Source organism: Bombus affinis, chromosome 10 (assembly GCF_024516045.1).
Source record: "Bombus affinis isolate iyBomAffi1 chromosome 10, iyBomAffi1.2, whole genome shotgun sequence".
Classification (NCBI taxonomy): domain Eukaryota; kingdom Metazoa; phylum Arthropoda; class Insecta; order Hymenoptera; family Apidae; genus Bombus; species Bombus affinis.
In genome coordinates, this window is record NC_066353.1 from 2,257,424 (window position 1) to 2,277,731 (window position 20,308).

Genomic DNA, 20,308 nt, shown 5'->3' on the forward strand with positions numbered 1-20,308 from the left:
CTGATTTATTAAATTTATTAAATTTATATATTATTTATTTTTGTAACTTATCAGTTGATCAATATTATTAATATGTAAATTACGATGCACGAGGTCTTAGTTAACGGGTCCAATTGTATAACCAATGATATATTTATTTCCTTATGATCAACTCTAAGTTCCAAAATTGCAAGAGTGCTTTGAAACTCGTTATTTCATAGACAATAAACGAAGCATTTGAATTATATGACAACTTCATACAGTAAATTCGAGGTTAGTCAAAAACGAAAAATAAATATTTCGAATTTTTTGCCACAGATTTTTTATATAAACAGACAAATTGACCCAGTAGGGTTTACTCAATTTTCAATTAGAAGGTGCAGTTAAAAATCGAGGAAGATGGTAGACAGTCAAAGATTCGCATGACGTATCGGCCTTTCTCTCAACTGAAGGGCAATTTAATCTCTCGGAACACCCGTTTAATCATCGACGTGTAACGTAAAAGAGCGAGCGATTTAATTAACAAAGGAAAGAGACGAAACGTTTTTTCCTACTCGTTTTGCATTGCATAATCCGCGACAGCGAAGCGGTGCGACCGGTAACGGTACACCCTCGGTGCATATTTCTCGAATGAAGTCGGTGTCAGATGCTGGTGCATTAGCAGCTTCGGGATCTCGTCTCCGCGTTGTAACACAATATCCTCCTCTAAAACAACCGCAACTCCCAACTTGCGTTGCTCCGTCGAGCTTCTGCCAGCGAGGAGAAGCGGCCTGGAATTATTATTGTTGACAGTGGGCTGACGAAACTTTAACTTCGTGAAATCGTCGCGTCGTAAATAATAAAGGTAGACCGAAATCTAGGTTACTCGTAGTCGACGTACGCTAAATCGTGTGTTAAATATACAGCGCCTTAAGATAGAATTTTCGTTTCTGGAAGGTGTCCGATTTTATGATATGATCAAGAATTATAGTAGAAGCTATCATATATCTAGATTTCGTATGACTGGTTGTACTACTAGCTATTATTTCTCGTTTACACGTTATTAATAGAAGTTCATGAGCAGATAAATAATTCAGAAACAGAATTTCTCTATTTAGAACGTTCTTATTTCGTTTTTGATAAATAGTGGTCGTTTGTGTAGAATTCTGTTTACATGTGTATGGGACGCTCATACGAAAGAAGTTCGTCGACTCTCTTCATTAGCTATGATTTCTCGTACGAATTAACTACAAGTTGCTTCGAATAAGTGGAATGCTACTACATTTTACATAACATTTTACATAAAACCACGAATTGTAGAAAATACACGAATACGTGAGGAAAATGTTTGATATTCTTACAAATCCTACTTATAAATCCTATTTATGTAGCAATAAACCTATCTCATGAAAGGGATGATTTCCCAAATTGAAAAATAATAAACCCCAAAGTAATATACAGTAATCCAGAAAAGAGCAGGTCACTGGGGACGTTAGTATCACTGAACTCCATACGAGGGAATCTCTAGGTCGTGAAATCCGAATTTTACTACCCTGTAACCACGGAAACAGCTACAGACTACAGAGTCTGCCGTAAAATCTTGACCTTCGTGGTCACCAGATCGAAGGTCCATAGCCGTATCATTCTGAACTCGCTGGACCTCGAAAACCATTTCAAGGTTGTGCACTCTGATCTTAAACTACAATGATGTCGTAAAGCATGCTCGTATCACTCAAAATTCTCAGGGGAAAATAGCGGACGCAATAAGTTCCGGTTCATAGAGTATATCTAGTGTATTCCAATCTCGAGAAGCTGTAGAGGTTTGGGAGATTTGCGGTGAAAACTTTGGTCTCGTGGAGATGCAGAGGGTGCCTTTCGATTTCTGACAAGTCCAGAGTGTGTCTTCTGGTTTTGCCATGAACCAGAGGCTAAGTTTCTCGGTCTTAACCTAGTTTGCGATAGACTACCTATTCTTGGTGTAGTCCGACGTTCTTAGACCTGTGAGTGATTCATAATGCTTTAGATTAGGTTCTTTGACGTGAATTTTCTTTAGGAGACGAAGCATCAGTTAATGTATTCTCTGGCAACTTCTAATTAATAATAATTATTCTGTGAATAATTTTTGCTCGATAAAACACAGGTTGGATAATACGCATATGACCAATTAATTTGTATTGTCACTAATTTATAAGTATAAAGAGCTTTTATAAGTAAAAAGCAATGACCATGTTATGATGTTTCACTGCTTCTGAACCACGGCCTCTATTTACAAATATTACGTAACAAATTATGGTCGATAAGTTCAGATTTCCATTTTCTGTGTTAATTTTGAAACGGATCGGTTGCCGGCCAACCGCGGTCAGGTTTTTAACCGCAGTTATTTACTCATGCAGAACTGAACAACAGAATCAGGAGGTATATTGTCTTGCTTGCATAATTGCGTGCTCGATCGTTGCGTCACATTCCACAACGAAGAATTACGGAAACTATATAATTTATCCAGCGAGCGTGGAACGTCTCCCGTTTGTTTCGCATACCTGGTTACGTGTCAGATGTTGCTTCAGATGTTGGGATTCCTGTAACTCCGTCCACGAACTCTGTTTTCGTACGTGAAATTTCAATGTGCAAACTGTACGCCGCGGAAAACTTGTGGCACCCAGTTGAGACATTGCTTGTATAATAGAACGAATCATATCTACGAAATGTCGACACAGCGAAGTTTCTGTCTCTGTAATACGTTATCTTATATTACGCCACGTTGATCAAACCTAGTTCAATTCTATATCTAACCTAATTCCTTTATTTTTATTGGCTGTCTTATATTCCATTCAATAATTCGTTTTACAATTGTCCAATTAATAAGATGTAGAGTAAGAGAATTATCATCTACAAATGTCTCGTATATCTTTTTATCTTCTTTGTATTAAAATTAGATGCTGATTAAATTTAAAGTTTATGAAAGTGGCCATCATTCTCTGATAATGAAATCAAGAATTGTAATAACGCGATAATTTCATGATACAATGATGAGGTAATTGGAACAGAAGTTAAAACTGTACATATGAAACCTCACTTACTCGATTCAGTTATATCTGAAATTATTTCTTTATTATCTTCCTCGGTTTAGGTAGTAGGGCAATGTTATTTTTTTTATAAATCTTGTGGAATCGGTAATTATATTTTTCTGTGGAGAAAACGTAGAAACAACATTGTTCAATAATATCATTATTTTTAAACAATTTCGAGAGAAATCTGCCAACTTTCAATTTCTTCGCCTACGATCTCGCCACGCGGAAACGTTGACACGATATTTTCCCTTTCCTCTGGCTTTTCAAATGTCGGTTTTGTCCTTTGGAAGATTCAGTTTTCGTTGAAAGGCGAAGAGTTGACGAACTTCGCGATCTACTTTCTTGCCGGTAGGCAGCTTATTAAATCAGGACCGGAAGCCACAGTGTGGAACCAGCGTTTCTTACAAAGATGGTAGGTTAGTCTAGATAGAGGATTACCGTTAATACACGTTTTGTGCGAATTCAACGTCGTCTAGATTTCCTCGGCGGAAACTCCTCGGCGACCATGGGGAAAGGCAAATGCTCTACGAAACAACGAATGGATCGCGCGATAAAACCGGGAACGTTGAAACGCCCGACGGCTTCCAGTTTCGTCCACAAAGAGTGCCAGTTGCTTCTTTGCTTCTTTTACTTTTTTCTTGCTTTTGCTTCTGTCCTTCTTTTACTTCTTTCTATTCTCTGCTTCGCGGGGACTCGCTTGTTTTCTTCATACGTATTTCTTTTTCTTAATTCTCTTTATTTTTCCAAGACAATAAGCTTCTTAGAGATTCGAGAGTTATTACTTCTCCTTTAAACAGATTCATTCAGATTAATGAAATGAACCCTGCTGTATTCCTTAGATAATTTTTCATAAAGTGTTTCTCTACTATTAATATGTTTATTAAATTTGGTTTATTAAATCGCTAAAAATGTCTTGTGCAAATCGTGTACTATAATTCTTTTCAAAATATCAGAAGAGATATTAGTTACATATAGATTTGTAGCACGTTTAAAGAAAACGATCGAATTTCCATTGATTTGTAGTTTGTTTTTATCGATGCAAATTATTGAATAGTGGATTATTGAAAAGTACATATCCATATGCAATACAGAAGTCGACTATTAAGTGAGCTTTGAATTTCTTTAATTCGACTCTAGCAACCGATTATTCCAATGAAAATACCTTACGGCGATTAATAACTGACCAGAACGTTTAACAGCAAACATCGAACGATAGAGTTTACCGAAGCACGAGCTCATAACGTTTCGAAGTTCCTGTCGATTTTAATTAAAACGACTTCAACGGGATTCGTGTCTGATCGCAAACGGGGATATTAAAAGAGGTGGAAGGTACGTCTGATGAAAATGCTTCAGGCGTTTTGTCAGTCGTTTCTGCAAAAGGATGAACGAGATCTCCCGCACTTTTATCAGGGGTTCTTTTTCCCGATTAACTTCCATCCTGGATCAATTTTTCGCGATCACTCGTAAATCTCGAAACTTTCGATCGTGATTTTAAGGCACAGTCATTTTATCATAATTTTATTGATAGGAAAAAAGGGGAAGCGAATCAAATTTTATTACCTTAACCTGAGAAATCATTAACGAAATTATTAAAACGTTCAAAAGTTATTTTCTTATTCAAAACGTTAGATTACAAAGAACTCATATTTAATATTATAACAACAATTTTATCAATGTGGTGTAATAAAATTATCTTTCTCCCTTCGTTGTGTATATCTGTCATATGATACCTTTATCGAAAATTTCAAATATAAGTTTCATTACTTTTCTGTACTACCCGGTCTCGTGTTACAAATGATATTTCTCTTCAACAACGAATATGTTCGATTTTATTTCATCAGCGGTGTTACGATATGAGTATCGGAAGAGACTGGTGGACACATGCGTGAACGAAGTTATTGACTGACTGAACCGTGATTCGCTATTTTATGTATTTTGTACGCGAATACCGCAACATACCCCGTGCGAAACTAACATCTGCCCTCGAGAAATGTAGCTACCTTCGAGCGATAGGTATTTTCGCGTTGCACGAGCATTGCCGATCGATGATTGAGAAAGCTATCGAATATTATAGAAATATGGGATTAATATTCTTTAGATACTACAATAGCTGACAACGTCTCTTTGTACAATTTGTTAAAATATTAACTAATACATTGTTGACCAGAGACATATCTGACGCATCGATACGTCTTGTGTTATCCGATTATATTGATTTGTACAAAGAAATGCATTTGCATTAGGAAAAAAGCTATTGTTCAATGTCCGTACAATGTTGAATTTATAAAAAAATGTCTTTTTACCTTGACATTTTTCTGCTATTATTATAACCTGAAACAGTCGCATGAATCATCCTATACACATATTCACGTTTACCGAAGCATAATAAATTTAGCTTAATTAATAAAGATAGCAGTTAGATAATGATTTTTTCACTAAGTGCGATCATCGCGAGTTAAATAGGAAAAACGACGAATAATACTTCCTGTTTATAAAACGATAAATTCAGATACGTATTCCGAGATAAAACGCGTTTATCATGTAATTCAGGCGAATTTCCAGCAAGAATGGCACAGCATATTTTACAGAACGTGTCTGTTTCGCCATATCAACGCGATATAACCGTGTGCTTTACCGTGAAACACGCGCGATAAATTCTCTCCGTAAATTGTTAAATTAATTAGAAGACTTTTCGTTGAAACGCATTATCATGGAAATTCACGTTCAGTCGACTCGCCGGATCGATCCGTTTTTCGTTACTTCTAGCAGAGCAACAGCGTGCACATCTCGTCCTGAAAATTAAAATCTCGATAGCGTTCGATGCTCTCGATAAGCAACGCAGAAATAATGAAGTCGCGCGCGAATCTATCAAGTGAATGAAAGTTCCAAAATACAAAGCCCTTTTTGCCAATTATACAGCAACTGAACGAAGCCGTGCCATTCTTTTACACGACCACTTTTCGTCCATGTCCTACGCGTTTTCTTTCTCGTTCCAATAGTCTCGCTTTTCCTGCCGTTATTAACTTTTAATGAAAGCTATTGATTTTTCGTTTAACTCAAATGTGTTATTCATTCATTTTCGTTACTGATTGAACCAGTATTTGGTTTGAATTAAATAAACAGAAATATGTGAAATAGTGGAGAACAGCGTTTCAGCCGTCAAAATGTTTGTCAACGAAATTGTTGCTAATTACTTTTTTATACAAACGTATGGAACAATATCTCTTACGAGTAATTTTAGATCCTTTATTTTGTTTTACGTTCCAAATAACGCGCAGCAATTTCCAACTGTTCTGCGATTGAAAAGTAAATTGAATTATCTTGATATTCTTAATTTTCCATCCAAAATTATATATATATATATATTATTTTTTTACAATAAAATCATGTTTTTCAAAAACTAAGGTTAACAGATCGATTCTGCTTCCAGATTCATTTGAAAGGAGAAATTCTCTAGGCAGTGTATTAACGAGACAAACGACAGAAAATATTTAGACAGATGATAGGTGTATCGTACAAAGAAACGAGTTCTTACGTACTCGTGAAATCAATCGAATAAGTCTAATTACAGACATCCTGTGCACGGTTTGCTTTTTAATTGATTAACGATGGATCTAACTGTGTACAAGCAATCGTAGACGTTTTCAGAAGGAGCCGGTATTTTAATTGAGATAAATACGTGTTAACCGTGAGTCTGGATCGCCACTTCCAAAGACAGACGTAATTACAAACGACTGGTTCAGTTGGAACCCGTGATAATATACAGGCTTTATCACGAGGAGCGATCCGCAGATGATTATTATTAATTAGCCAGAACCTCGTAATTGCACGTTTCTACCGACTGGAAATCCACTTAGAGTATCCTCTTTCTCTTTCATTATGTTGAAATATATTTACTCTCGTCGGGGCATTAATCAGGGAAATAACTGCCCAAGCAGTTTGAAACTGAGAAAGGAATCTCGTAGTCGCGATTGTCTTCGTCCGGCAAATCTTGTTACAGTGAGCCAAGGGAAAAGGAAGAAGATTGGATATAGCAAATATAACCATCGAATCGCTTATAAGATAATATCCTTACGGTACAGTATTTACTGATTACTATTATCTTCTATAACAGAGATTGTGTAACAACTTGTATCCTTTTATTATTGCGTAAAGTATTGATCGAAAGTAGCAACGAGGGTATAGGATTTTAAATCGGCTTCTCACAATACAATTTTGGTGAAATGTCCATGGAACAGCGATAAAACTGTAAAGAATGTACCGCTTCTGAATAGATTTAAGGAGGTTTGCAGTCTACAAAGTAGAAAATACTTGACGGTTTTTCCGAGTGTAAGATGTTCTGCAAAAAACGTTCGTTCCAAGTTGAAATAGTGATTAATTACAACTTTTAAGTTGGTGGAAGCTCTATAGCTCTCTTGCGACAGCGGGGAATAATTACCAGCGTTGAGTGTAGTTTTAAGTGGATTTAGGGATGAGATAACGGAACTATGGCTTGGAGTATCGGTCAATCACGCCAAACTTCTTAGCCTGGGTCTAGGCTGCTTAAAACCACGCATTAATCACGGCATTAGAAAGTTCCTCTATTCAACTAAGTTCGTTTTATAACTATCTTTTTCACGCAAAATAGCCTATTACGATATCGAACTACACAATGGAGCGAACACGCGAAGCTACTTACGAATCAAAAGGAAATAGAGTGTTTATGGGTATAAATGAATCAATTGAAAAGTTCGGCTACGAAATAAGACGATATCGTTACATAATCCTAACGTTAAGGCCGAATCGGCGAAACGATCACGGCAAATTTTTACAACATATTTATCGGTACGATCACGCGATCGCCTTTGCATCCGGGATGTCTGTCGTAAAACGAAAAGCATCAATTCTACGATTGCGCGTAAAGTATCCAAGGCTGTCGCGTTTATTCGTCCAACTTATTAATTTATGTCACGCAGTCGGGCGCCAGAAGTTGAGTTACAGCACGTTCTCACGAAAGGCGAGTTCATGATATCGGGCCTTGTCATATACCGGGAACGAAGATATAAATATCGTAATGGGGAGAAACGCATATTGAATCGTGATTATGTAATCGTAATTCGTTCGAATCGAACGTCGTTTTTTCTGTATCGCTGATCGAGATAAGGGCAATGAAAATAGATCTATAGCGGGTATGGCCCGCGAAAATAAATTTTACATTTTAACTTCGATACGGGAGCCGTTTTATTTATTCAAAATTATTTAAAAGCATACGATCCGTAAAAGCGTGGACGAGGTTCTCGGGTGTTACGCAAGTGCAACAAATTACGTGCGTGCGTTGTCATAAAAAGAAATTCACGAGACGATTCTGATGATGCTTCGTTGCGTCTGAATAACCACGACACTGTACGTAAGTACTTGCGTATGTATGGTAACGACGTCGACATGTAACGCCATACAGAAGGGTGAATATCCTGTAAAGCTTATTCTCAGAATAATCGTTTGACCCGTCTACCGGAGAGATACCCGTTTTCCAATAATTTAAACCGCATACCGTGTAATTTACGATCGATCCCGGACACTTTATTTTCATAGCGTAATTATAGCAGTTCGAACGATGATTTAATAAGTCGAGAGCTTGAGGGAATTTTAAACGCCGCAGAATTACGTAAATGCGTGTCTTAAATCATACATCGTCCATCCTGTGCTATTCATAATTATAAGGATCGATACCAGTAATAAAGAAGGTCTTTCTATAAATATTCCATAATGGTTAGAAACTTTGATTACGTACGTCGTGTAACTGTGATATCGATTATAGATCTTTCAAAATCCGCGCGCCTGCGCGCGTTTTTACTGTCCTGGCGCGTAACTTAGAGGATGTGCGCATGCGTAGATCTAATTCGCAATTAATACGTCGCCATAGTTTGTGGACAGTGACAGAAAATTTCAACTCGTGAAAATAAAAACTCGTAAATAATACATCTCTTACATAACGTGTTAGTTAATTAATACATTAAAAGTACATTGTAAAACGATTGTTCGATCTTGTGAGCTTTGGTAACAACACAGTCATCGTAAAAGTACTTCAAAATTTTATATGGTGTTTGTGAACATTGTAGGTTATATTGACGTCTCATCTACACATAAATTGATTAATATGTCGCAAAGCTCATCGTGTATCGATTGTTCTAACCCGTAAAGTTCCGCAACTAAACAGCTGTTCTCGAACTGTACGTTAGATTGGCATTTCCCCTATACACAAATCAATTAATATGTATGCTGCAAAGCACACCATGCATCGATTGCTGTATCCCGTAAAGTTCTGCAGCGTCACCAGCTGTTGTGAAACTGTAAGTTAGATTGGCATTTCTCCTATACATAAATCGATTAATATCTATATTGCAAAACACACCATATACCGATTGTTCTATCCCGTAAAGTTCTGCGAGAACATAGCTGTTGTGAAATTGTAGGCTAGATTAGCATTTCCCCTGTACATAAATCGAGTAATATTTTGCAAAGCACACCGCGTACCTACTGCACGATTCCATGAAATTCAGTAAGGAGATAGTTTTCATCAAATTGTTTTAAAGCTTTGTACAGTGTTTATAGATATTATAGGTTGTAATAATGTCTCTCTTATAGGGTCAGATACTATATTGTAAGTTAATCTGAAATATGTGTGTGTGATGATAGTATGGATACTTATGTATACATATATATGCACTACTTGCTGGGTATCGACTTCCATAAAGGCAAACGTAAGATACAGCCTTCTTTATACGTTATTGGCTTCCGAATAGCAATCGAGCTAACGATAATTCTGTTTGCCTAGGGCTTCCAGCGTCCGCGGACCTGATTCGCCCCTGAGCTCGGATCTGGCGCTTGATAAGCCTCGTCCCATACCATCACCCAGGTAAGCTACTTTGCGATTGCAGCCTTTTCTCACCCTTTGAAAGCGAATGAAAAACCTCGACCTCGATTTCCCGCGTAATAAACACGGGTTAATTGGAAAACTTGGCCAGGCAGTGTCGAAGGACTCCGTTTCTCATGGTCGGGGTTGTTCATCTTCCTGAAGGGCTTCGACCTACATTAAGGAGAGGCTATGATGTATCTATATCAATTGGAACTGTGCTCTTAGTATATAATTCATAAAAGTAATTTAAAAGATTCTGTTCGTAATCTATACATAACTTATTCCGTGTTCAGCCAGGTGTGTTCATTTTCAAGAGAGCGCAATTCAGAAATAATACAAAAGTCATGTCCCAAGTGACTTCAATGCTGTCGATAACATTTGTCGGATTAATTTACTACAATCATATTATCATTATGAATTATTATCCTCTGGAATACATAGGATTCAATTGAAAATTCGTATCGAACAACGGCGAAAGCTTCGTAATTGTATTAATTCAATTAGTTGAAAGGCAACTGGTTCTTTGCCGATTTAATTTCATCGTATTTGCGTTCGAAGTGCTAATAAACCGTAGTTCCTGAAGCGTACTCAGGAAATTCTATTTTTAACCGTGCTGGTACATTTCATCCTCTACCCACCGAGATTCACCCCTCGACGAAGGCTTGACGTTCGATAAGCCTGGCAACAATAAACCATTCGCCGTGCACACTGAAACGCCTATTTTATTTCCTCGTCGACACGTGATATTTCGAGCCCTTGGCTCTGTCAACTACGGTGGAATCAAACCCCCGTGAACTCTTATTCGCCACCTGATGAGAGGGAGAGAGAGAGAGAGAGAGAGAGAGAGAGAGATTCACCCTATCACATTTCCCGGCTAAACCACTTATTATCAAGCATCCACGTAGCTTTCCTTTGTTTTCTCGCTCTTCTTCTCTTTTTCCTGGCTCATGTGTGTTTCGCTTTGCGCAGCGAGAGAGCAGTAAAAAAGAAAAAGAATATAGAAAGAAAGGAAAGGAAAATTCCATGGCGGTGATATGAAAACGACGAGACGCGAGAGATTCGAAAGCAGTCATAATTAGAAGGCAACTCGTTCCACCGTCTAATTAAAATATGTTGCTGATTTTCAATAGCGTATGGATTATTCTGCGGAGAAAGAGAATAGCGAAACTTGTTTCGTAGCTAGAGTCGCAATGTATTAGTTAAGTTTTAATATTGATTCTTATTTAAAGAGGTTTTTCTTTTTCATATAAAAGTTTGGAAATTTATTTGAGAAATTCAAACGACGATAAGGAATTTTTTATTCAGATATGCATGTATAATTTAAAAATTTGTTTGTCATTAATGCATTTCATTTTTGTCATGGGCAAAGGGAAACATACGTTAGAAAATCACTCTCTGCTGTAAATCTTATTCCAGACGAATAATGTTCGAAGTTTACCAATATTGCTCAGTTTCGCTTGGAAATTTTGGTCGGCCAGTAGCCAGTTAACAATCCAATGGATCGTGTACGCCTGAGCATTACCCTCGAAATTCTCCTCGAAATATTTGCACGATCGTTTCGCGTGGTTGCATCGTTCGCATAACTTGCAGTGCTATTTGTGTTCATCAATTCAGCTGACCTAGTGCTAGCAGGTCAGTTGTAAAATAGCTTCGTCGAATGTCACAGTACGATATTGTAAATTGGAAAATTTTCATTCTTCTTTGGAATATTAAAACGTCGTGCTGTTCTTTTTCATCGAAAAATTTCTCAGCGCAAACACATTTTTCATCGTATTCAAGCTATTATTAAATATTTCAGAAATTGGAACGTGACATAAATATTTGCTATTGGATGAACATTTCGATCAAATCTTGGCAGATATAAATGATTATTTGAGTTCGAATAAACGAATATCATAAAAATACTCTTCATCTCGAGTGATAAACGTGAAATTTATGGGATTTCTTCAACTTTTCGTGGCTCTATTACAATCTGGAATCAGCACTGCGCTTTATCGCGTTCAATTTCACGTCAGTTCAAATTCGATGGAAACTTTTACGATGATTCAGCGTAAATGATAAAAAGTCACTTTATACGCAACTTAAAAACCAATATCCTTGGTGTATCTTTCTTTCTTTTTTTTTTTTTTATTAAAACATAATAATGTGGTTTGTGTGCAAAGAGTGCTATTGATTTTATGCTCTCTCGAAACATCCATGAATGTACGATAAACCGATTACTCATTCTCTCCACGAAATTACGATTTCATGTTATGTTGGTGCCCGGTCTTTCTGTTTTTCAGATTTCCATAAATATTTCATCTTCTTCTATTATTGTGGCTTTGTTAATAAATCATCTCGTAAATGCACCTTTCAAATAACGTGAAATTCGATAATGGACTTTAATTTTCTTTGAAAGTATAGTATGTACATGCCATGTACATGCTAGAGATATATCAATACATATTTTAATACGGTTAATAGCATAATGTCAAAGTCTCGGTCTGTCAGTTAGTATTGTTGTCACAATAGTAAAACGTTTTTAATAGACGTAAGATGTAAGTTTCTATAGAGTGGCGTCCGATAAACGTGTGAAAATGGATGTGCTATTAGTCGATCTCTTTGTAATTGTATCGAAGTTGAGCCTTCGTAAGATTACTGTCGTTGATACGCAAATGCACTCCTCGCATAATCGGCGCCAAGCGTGAACGAATAATCAACCAAATGGCTTTGTCAGCGTTTAAGTTGCTTGGTTAAGTCGGTCAGTTTTCCGGTTGCTCAATAACCGCGCGTTGCATTGAAATGCACGTATAAAACTGGTGTAATGCATTAGGTGATGTCAGAGTGTTCTACAATATATTACAATCGCATCCGTGAGAATTAGGCCGTCGTTCACTGTTAAAAAGCTTTCCATAGAAAACGCTGGAAATAATTTGGAAATTAAATCGACAAGGTTGGATTCATTATTAAATAAAAATAAAAATAGAAATAGAATGAACTTGACACTTAATAAAAAAGCAGCGGTGCATGTTTCATTTGACGACACATTGACACATAAGTGCTCGCAACTTTAAACTTTTTCTCAGCTGCAATGCAATAGAGTGAAGTGCTAGTTACGTAACTCATGGAACAGGTCCAACTTGACCTCAATCTCTAAAGTACACGAATTGGTACGCTTTACCTGATTAAAAAATGCGACCCTGTTTAAGTTTGATGGCTTAACAAATTGACCTGTTACACAAGTTTAACCCGGAAAATTTAATATACGCAGTCCCTGCTTCTTCTAGTCAAACTTTGAGTTTCCTTTGCTAGCGTGTTTCGTGAGAATAAATTTATTAAAATTTTATAACAAAAATATGAAGTATAAAGAGGACGGTAACTCGAGGTTACTATGGTACAAGATGAGAATTGCTTAATAATTAATATCATCGCTTCTTCAAAATCTTCACCATTTTTGTTAAAACAAGAATAACATGGTTATATAAGATGCACGAACTTTTTTATTTTATTATTGTACAAATTTCATCCTGTCCTATTTCAATGGACAAATCACCGACTCTTTTTATTAGTTAACCACAAGTATAAATTCTTATTTGATATAGCTTACAAATAAAAATTTCAAAATTCCTTACAAATAAGAATTTAATCAAAAATCAGTTGGTTTTTGAGAGTACTGTTCTTTTTTTATGTATCGCATTTTTATTACAATTTTTGTAAAAACTTCAAACGATTAATGTTCATACAACATCTTATCTACAGGTACTTAAAGGATATGTTGAAATAGCTTGGCCGTAAGAAATTTTTCGCTCTGTATAATAAATTCAATGCTGATTCACAATTCTTTGCGAAGCTGTGACTTCAATGAAATAAACAGGAAAATTAAACGAGTTCACTGACACGAGCGCAAATGCCAGTTACAAAAATGTTACGAAACCCGTTGCTAATGAAACTCATTCGCTCGCAAGAAAGACGTTATGCGTTAATTCAGTAAAGTATCGCGTGCATCGCCGCGCCGGCGCAACGTTAGATCCAAAGTTGCGAAACATTTTTACTCGGTCTAGCTCACGTTACAAAAGGCAGAAAAAGCGAGAATTGCGTATGCACTGTCCTTTTAGTCATGATGTGCCGTGAGCGTCTGCCGTGAAAATTCAACTAGCGGTAATGTAATTTCCTCCCCGTAGTTTTTATCTCATCGACCAGAACGGCAGCGGTTTTAATCGTCGTCGCGACCGCATCAAGAAACCTTCCCCACGTAATCAAGGTTCTACGACCACTATATTGTCAACATCGTTTTTATTTAATATGAACTAATTTTGTTAATTAATTTTACCTATGTACACGATCTCACGAAAGTATTCTAAGTTTGTAGATACTATTTATTTATTTTTATATATTATGCGTATTCTACGGAATGTATTCCAAGATTTGAATAGCCTTGCTTTAAGACTGTCATGATTATATCGGTGAAGTTTAAAACTAATTTGGAGATACATTTAGAAATTACAAGATATTCAAGTTCAGGTATAATATATTTTATAAAGATCATCAAAGTGTTGAAATAGCTAACGATGCACTACATTAATAAGCTTTAATATTCAATGGGATTATATTTAACGCTTTACTATTACTTTGTTTTAAGATAACTATTCATACTGTATATTAATTTTTTATTAAATATATGTTTGCAATAAATATCTTGTAATTTCTGTATACATCTTTAGATTGATTGTAAACCAATGTAATAATGATAGTCGTGTTGCAGTACGATGCTAGTGAGCGACAAACAGGCACAATATATTCATAGAAGCTTTCTATAACACGTGTTTAAGCAGTTTCGCGAGCTAGTGAATACGGTTTCCATATCACCGATGAATCGGATTGCTATTTTTCCCCATTACGCGTACGCAGTACGTAAAATCAATAAGTGGATCGTTTTGCATTTCAAATTCCCGATTGATAATCGTATCGTCTACTATCTTCTATTTGGTTTCCAAAGCAAGTACTTCACAAATTTTCATTTACCAATTTCAATTTCAATGAGCCTCGAGTCAGCTAGCGGTCAGATTTATTCCCTTAAATTGGCGATTCAATCCTGGTCGAATACTTTTAGAGCTGTTGGCGCGTTTTCGCGGTTCGTTTACTCTCTGCGAGGACAGAGACGAATGGAATATTAAATCATTGGAGATCATACGCGCGCAAAAGCGTTCCGTTTTATCGGAAAACGGCAGGGAGAAGAATGCATCGCCGATGGACGATTAAACGCCAGTCGGTTTTTAATTTCGTTAGCCCGCAGTTTCATCGATAAATGTCCCGATTAAAAGCAGCTTTCACCTCGGCGCGATCAATTCGATTCGCCTCGGAATTCTCGCCGCGTACGAATTATCCGTATTCACGTGTAAATTTACAATATCTCTTGTTCGAAGTGGTTGCTCATTCGCTCGTGATTCATTGTTCGGGCCACTCAGCTAGCGATTTAAATTCCTCGTGAGAAGACTTTCACCGGAAACCTGCGGTTCCTTTTCTGTTAGCAACTCTCGTTCTAGAATTTAAGTTGAAAACTCCATCTGGATTTGCAACCCTCTAACAGTGGCGCGTCTTTACCGACTGTTGCAGACAAATTCACCCCCTGTACGGGGAGAAAGCCGGGCTCCTAGGCTACTGCGACCCGCTCGGTAACGCAGAGAATTTTCCACCAGCCCCGAACATCGTCGTCGAGGGTGGCAGAATCGAGTTTGTTCGCCCCTCGCAGGATGGCACCACGACACCCCGTAGGAACACCATGTCTCGTGGCTCGCAGACCTTCAACGACGAGTCCGAGAAGTCTGACCCTGCGAAGGTAAGTGGATCCTCCGTTTTCCATCGGTCGTTCAACTTGAACCCGTCCGTTTTTCACGCGACCGTTTGCTTAGACACTGTGTTTACACGACTTGTTCGGACTGGAGAACTCGGTCAACCGAGTGAACCATGACGGCATTGGTTAGTACTTACGAAAACCACCACCGAATTTTTACTTCTTTTTAAAAGGGCAAACAAAAGGAAGATGACGAAATCTCGGTTGAATAAATAGAAGTTGGTTAGACTGTAGTGCACGTCCGCGTGTCTGTGAAACGGTTTCTTTGATTTGTCTTTGTATGTTACATGCAGCTCGAAATAAGCGAGGATCAGCTGTTTAAATGGCCTTTGTCGCTCGGTTAAGAGGCAAATATTTTAAGAACTTCAAGAAGAGAAAAGAACTCGAGTTGTTTCGATGCATCGAAACAGTTGTTTCTTTGTCGATACTACGTTAGTTTTAACTCTTTCCAGCTAAGCTTGTTATATTATTTATCGAAGGATAAGATAAGCCACGCACCTGGCACGTCACTGGTTATAATTGTTAAATTAAATAAAATAATGCAGCCTTTTGATGAATCTTTTGACGAGGTGCATATGAAGATTACGTTAAGATTTGACTCTTTTTTATTTTTCTGTCGCCGCGTGATAATGTTCGTATTAACATTAGCAATGCTAACAATTCGTTTAATGTTTAAAGTCCATTAGCCGCCAGCTCGTGAAAGGGTTGAATACTGTGTAATCTTTAATTGATGTCGCGTCGGCGTTTCTTAATGCGGTCCAGTGCTGTTCGCAGCTTGACAAATCGCATTTCTTCGACCCACTCAAGCATGAATTCAGTTAGCTGTGTTTTCGATGGGGTTGAAACGCGCGCTGATTTTTGTTGAACACCCTTAAACCCTTCATGTTGTATTCATTAGACGTAACCATAATGGAATAAGTCGTAACGTGTGAAAATATTGTAACCATCGTCTAACGACAGCTTACCAACGCGTTTGAAATCAACGTAGCTCGTTAGTTTCTAGTCGAAATATCGCATTAAATCCTTCTGTCCTTTCTTTCATTATTAATGTTCTTTTAATTTCCAACTGACAACGCACGATAATTATATTACGCTTTCTACATCTTAAAAAAAGCGGTATATTCATTAAATTTAAAATTCCTTCTCCGCTCCTTGATTATATGCTTCTACGTTTTCTCTTCTTTTCTTTCGTTTCCACTGTAAGCATCATATAGCTACGTATTTAGAATTATGAGCCATAATTTTCCTCTCGTCAGAAATGAGACATAATTTCTCTCTCACCAGAAGTTAGTCATAAAATTAGAAATGGGTATAATGTTTGCACTTATCTGTCATATTATGGGACTCTTATACTAAAAGAAACGACCAATATTTTATAAAATCGTAATTAACAGAAAAACGATGCTATTTCATATTCCATTCGATAAGAAAATATGAAAATTCACACGATAATAGTTCAGACGGATCGTGATTTAATCGTCAAATTGCTCTGAGATTTCATTAATTGGCTATATAACTTTTCCAACTGACTTCATTTCAGCGCCACCATTTAGCTTCGTTCGAAAAACAGTCACGTTTAATCAAATGATCTTGGAAACGTTGTCGCGGCCGCCGCAATTCGACTGGAAATTTTCACCCTGTTCTTTCTTGCCGTTCGAACGTCACTCGAATCGGGGGGAAAAGTGCGCGCAGATTCCTGCCGAACCCTTTAACCCTTCATGTTGTATTCATTAGACGTAATTGATTTTCTCGATAGGGCGTAGCGCAGGATTTCCATATTAAATTGGAGCGAGCAGCAGGCGACAGCGAACGTTCGCACCCGCTCGCGTCGATACGCGGCGATTATTCCGAAATTAACGACGTTTCGCGGCGTGTCGCGTTTTCGTCGCCGGCAATTCTAACGACTTATCCCTTTGCCCGTGCCCGTTTCTTCGTTTCTACAGCATTTAGGGTCGATTATAGCTAAAGTGAAGTCCTATTGTCGAATTCGTGTGAAAACTCTTTCTGGCGCTGTTAACTTTCTGTTATAGATGAAGCGTAGAAACCTATAATTGTGTACATAATTGTGAAAAGAGTAAAGTTGGAAATTCACACGATATATATTCTCGCTGGAACATTTGGAACATGTTAGGATTCAGAAAGAAATAATGACTTCATTAAGGAAATAAATATTTCATTCGTAACATTCTGTTATTATGTCGAGGCTATAATTACTTATTTGAAGAGCACACGGAATAAACATGACAAATCCACTTTTGATATAGTTAGAGAACCAGTTAAGTGGTTGATTCTTGTCGCCAAGTGCATATTATTCAATTGGGTCAATTTTAACGAACTTAAGTCGACCTGGTCTCAAACGTATAATGTAAATTTATCGACATTCGTCTGATGTCATTCGTATGAGCTACTCAGAAGCCACCTTAATCGATTGCATAAATTGAAAAATACAGAAAAGCGATGATGTTGATATAAACATTGTTTTTTAAATTTACCTTAGAATTCACTATTATTTATGACATCTTCTTGCAATGAACGAGTCGTCCATGTTTTTGATAATCGAATATTAATCTTGTACTTATGCAACAAAGTTAAGAAATTCAGAAAAAGTTAATCATTTTGACTTCTGAGAAGCTCATATATTATGCTTTCAAATAAGCGACAGCCTTAATAGACCGTACATTCCACCTAATCGCCCAGAAACAATTTACAACGTTAGTTGCCTTTTTACGTTATTGATTCACGTTAGGTAATGCGGAAAAACAGCTTTAGATACGGTTGAAAGTATGATGAAATCCCTTTTACAGCGTGTTCGTTTGACCTTTAGCAGACCCAGGCACACGTTTTCTGACAAAGTACATATTAAACTTCTTCGAGGTGTCGTCACAGGGCATTTGCATGCGATTAATCAGTCGACTTTCTTCACTACACTCGCTCAACTGGACGAAGCAGCGTGTTAACTCGAGCTCTTTCTTCGAATTCTTTCTTTTATTATTAACACTACCATAGGGAAAATTAGGGGAACCTAGAATACTTTGGCACCGTCCTCTCTCTGTACCAAACTAGGTGCAATTTCGTTTGATGCCATTGACGGGGTGCCTTTTAATTAAAGGATGGTTGGACAAAAATTTAATTTCGGGATATTTAGAAGCTACCAGCTGCGATGTTATTAAGTTCCACGTACGACCGTATTAAAAGAGCTATCCATGTTTTTCATGGTTATTATGGTAATTGTATCTACTTTAGTGACGTTCCTCAATTTCGATTATTTGATTCCAGTCTTTTTTTTTTTTTTTTTTAAAGCAAGAAAAGATTAATTAGCGTTATCAGCTTCTTTGATTGATTTCTTGTTTTCGTGATACGATAATGCTCGTAAAAATGATCCTAACTTACTGAACTGTATAATTATTCAGATTATTGATCCCGTTTCGTTGTAGCTTAATGTGAATACGAACGCAATTAGGACGACTGGTCAAGTATTTGGTATAAATTCGTATTCATATAATCCGCCGAAATAATTCGTTTCTTTCACGCGAGCAATCAGTTCTTTGATCGACTTCAACGAAAACCTCTACAAAGCGGAATCCAACGGTCGCGTACAACGTTCTTTCAATTCGTCTACACGTAGGATCCCATGGAAATTCGTGATGGAAATGAGTGCATTACGTCGGCGGCGAAAGACTTTTTACGCGGTTTCCACGTAGCCTAGCCGGCTGGAATTATTCGAAGGTTTTTTGCGGCCGAGCGAATTAATTTTAATTACGAACACTCCGCGGCTCGCGGTCAAATAAAAGGGTAATAAAATATAGGGATAAAATAGTGGCGCAACTGAAATTCATGCGTCCGTGGAATACTTTCGGTTTACTTTTATATTATTTCGTAATTACCGCCGCCTCCATTAACTCGAATTTCGACCAACTCTCGCCAACACTCGTGCAATTATACTGAATAATCCTTTGCACTCTACTGTGTGTCTATTTCATGTATCTTTTTATTTAATCCGGTCACAGTGTGATACGTTATAAGATATCGCGAGATTTTTCAAATTTAATATCCTTCTCTTACTATATCGCACGATTCTAAACGAATTTACAGCAAAATCCGTGGTTTGGTGATACGATAGAGTTTATTGATTCGAATAACACTTTCCCCCTGCGTGATTAATCGTACATCATAAAATACACTTGAAAGTAGAAAGAAACGAATTTATACAAATTATAAAACCGTACATTTTGAGAAGTAAAATAAATAACTAGTAATTACTCGTGTGCAAAGTCAACTGGTAGACCTAATGAAAATGTCAATTTAAGATTGCAAATAAGGGTTAAACAAGGTTGTGGAAGGAATGAATAATTTGGTGGAGCAAAGTGGAGGCCTTTGGACGCGATGCGTATTGACGTGTCTAGCGGCTTGGTGGCACGCGCGTGTATGCCGCCGTTACGAATAATAATTAATCGCGGTAGGAGAGTTGATTAAGGTCCTATTCATCGAGTGGGGACGTTATAAATCACAGTGGACAGTACTTTGATTGTTCCTATGCGAGCTCTACATAGCACGCGT

General features: G+C 37.3%; 1 protein-coding gene across 10 annotated transcripts in view; it reads left to right on the top strand.

Moving 5' to 3' along the window:
• Positions 1-20,308, top strand: part of LOC126921419 (uncharacterized) — a 392,226-nt gene that overhangs the window by 160,293 nt on the left and 211,625 nt on the right. For 9 of the 10 annotated variants that reach the window (XR_007712335.1, XM_050732990.1, XM_050732989.1 and 6 more), the window contains 2 exons: positions 9,841-9,921; positions 15,514-15,736. Coding sequence is in view for 9 of the 10 variants with exons in the window: in XM_050732990.1 (XP_050588947.1) it covers positions 9,841-9,921; positions 15,514-15,736 (304 nt within the window). In the remaining variant the exon portion in view is untranslated. The remainder of the gene's footprint in view (positions 1-9,840; positions 9,922-15,513; positions 15,737-20,308) is intronic. The other variant, XM_050732994.1, reaches the window with a different exon arrangement.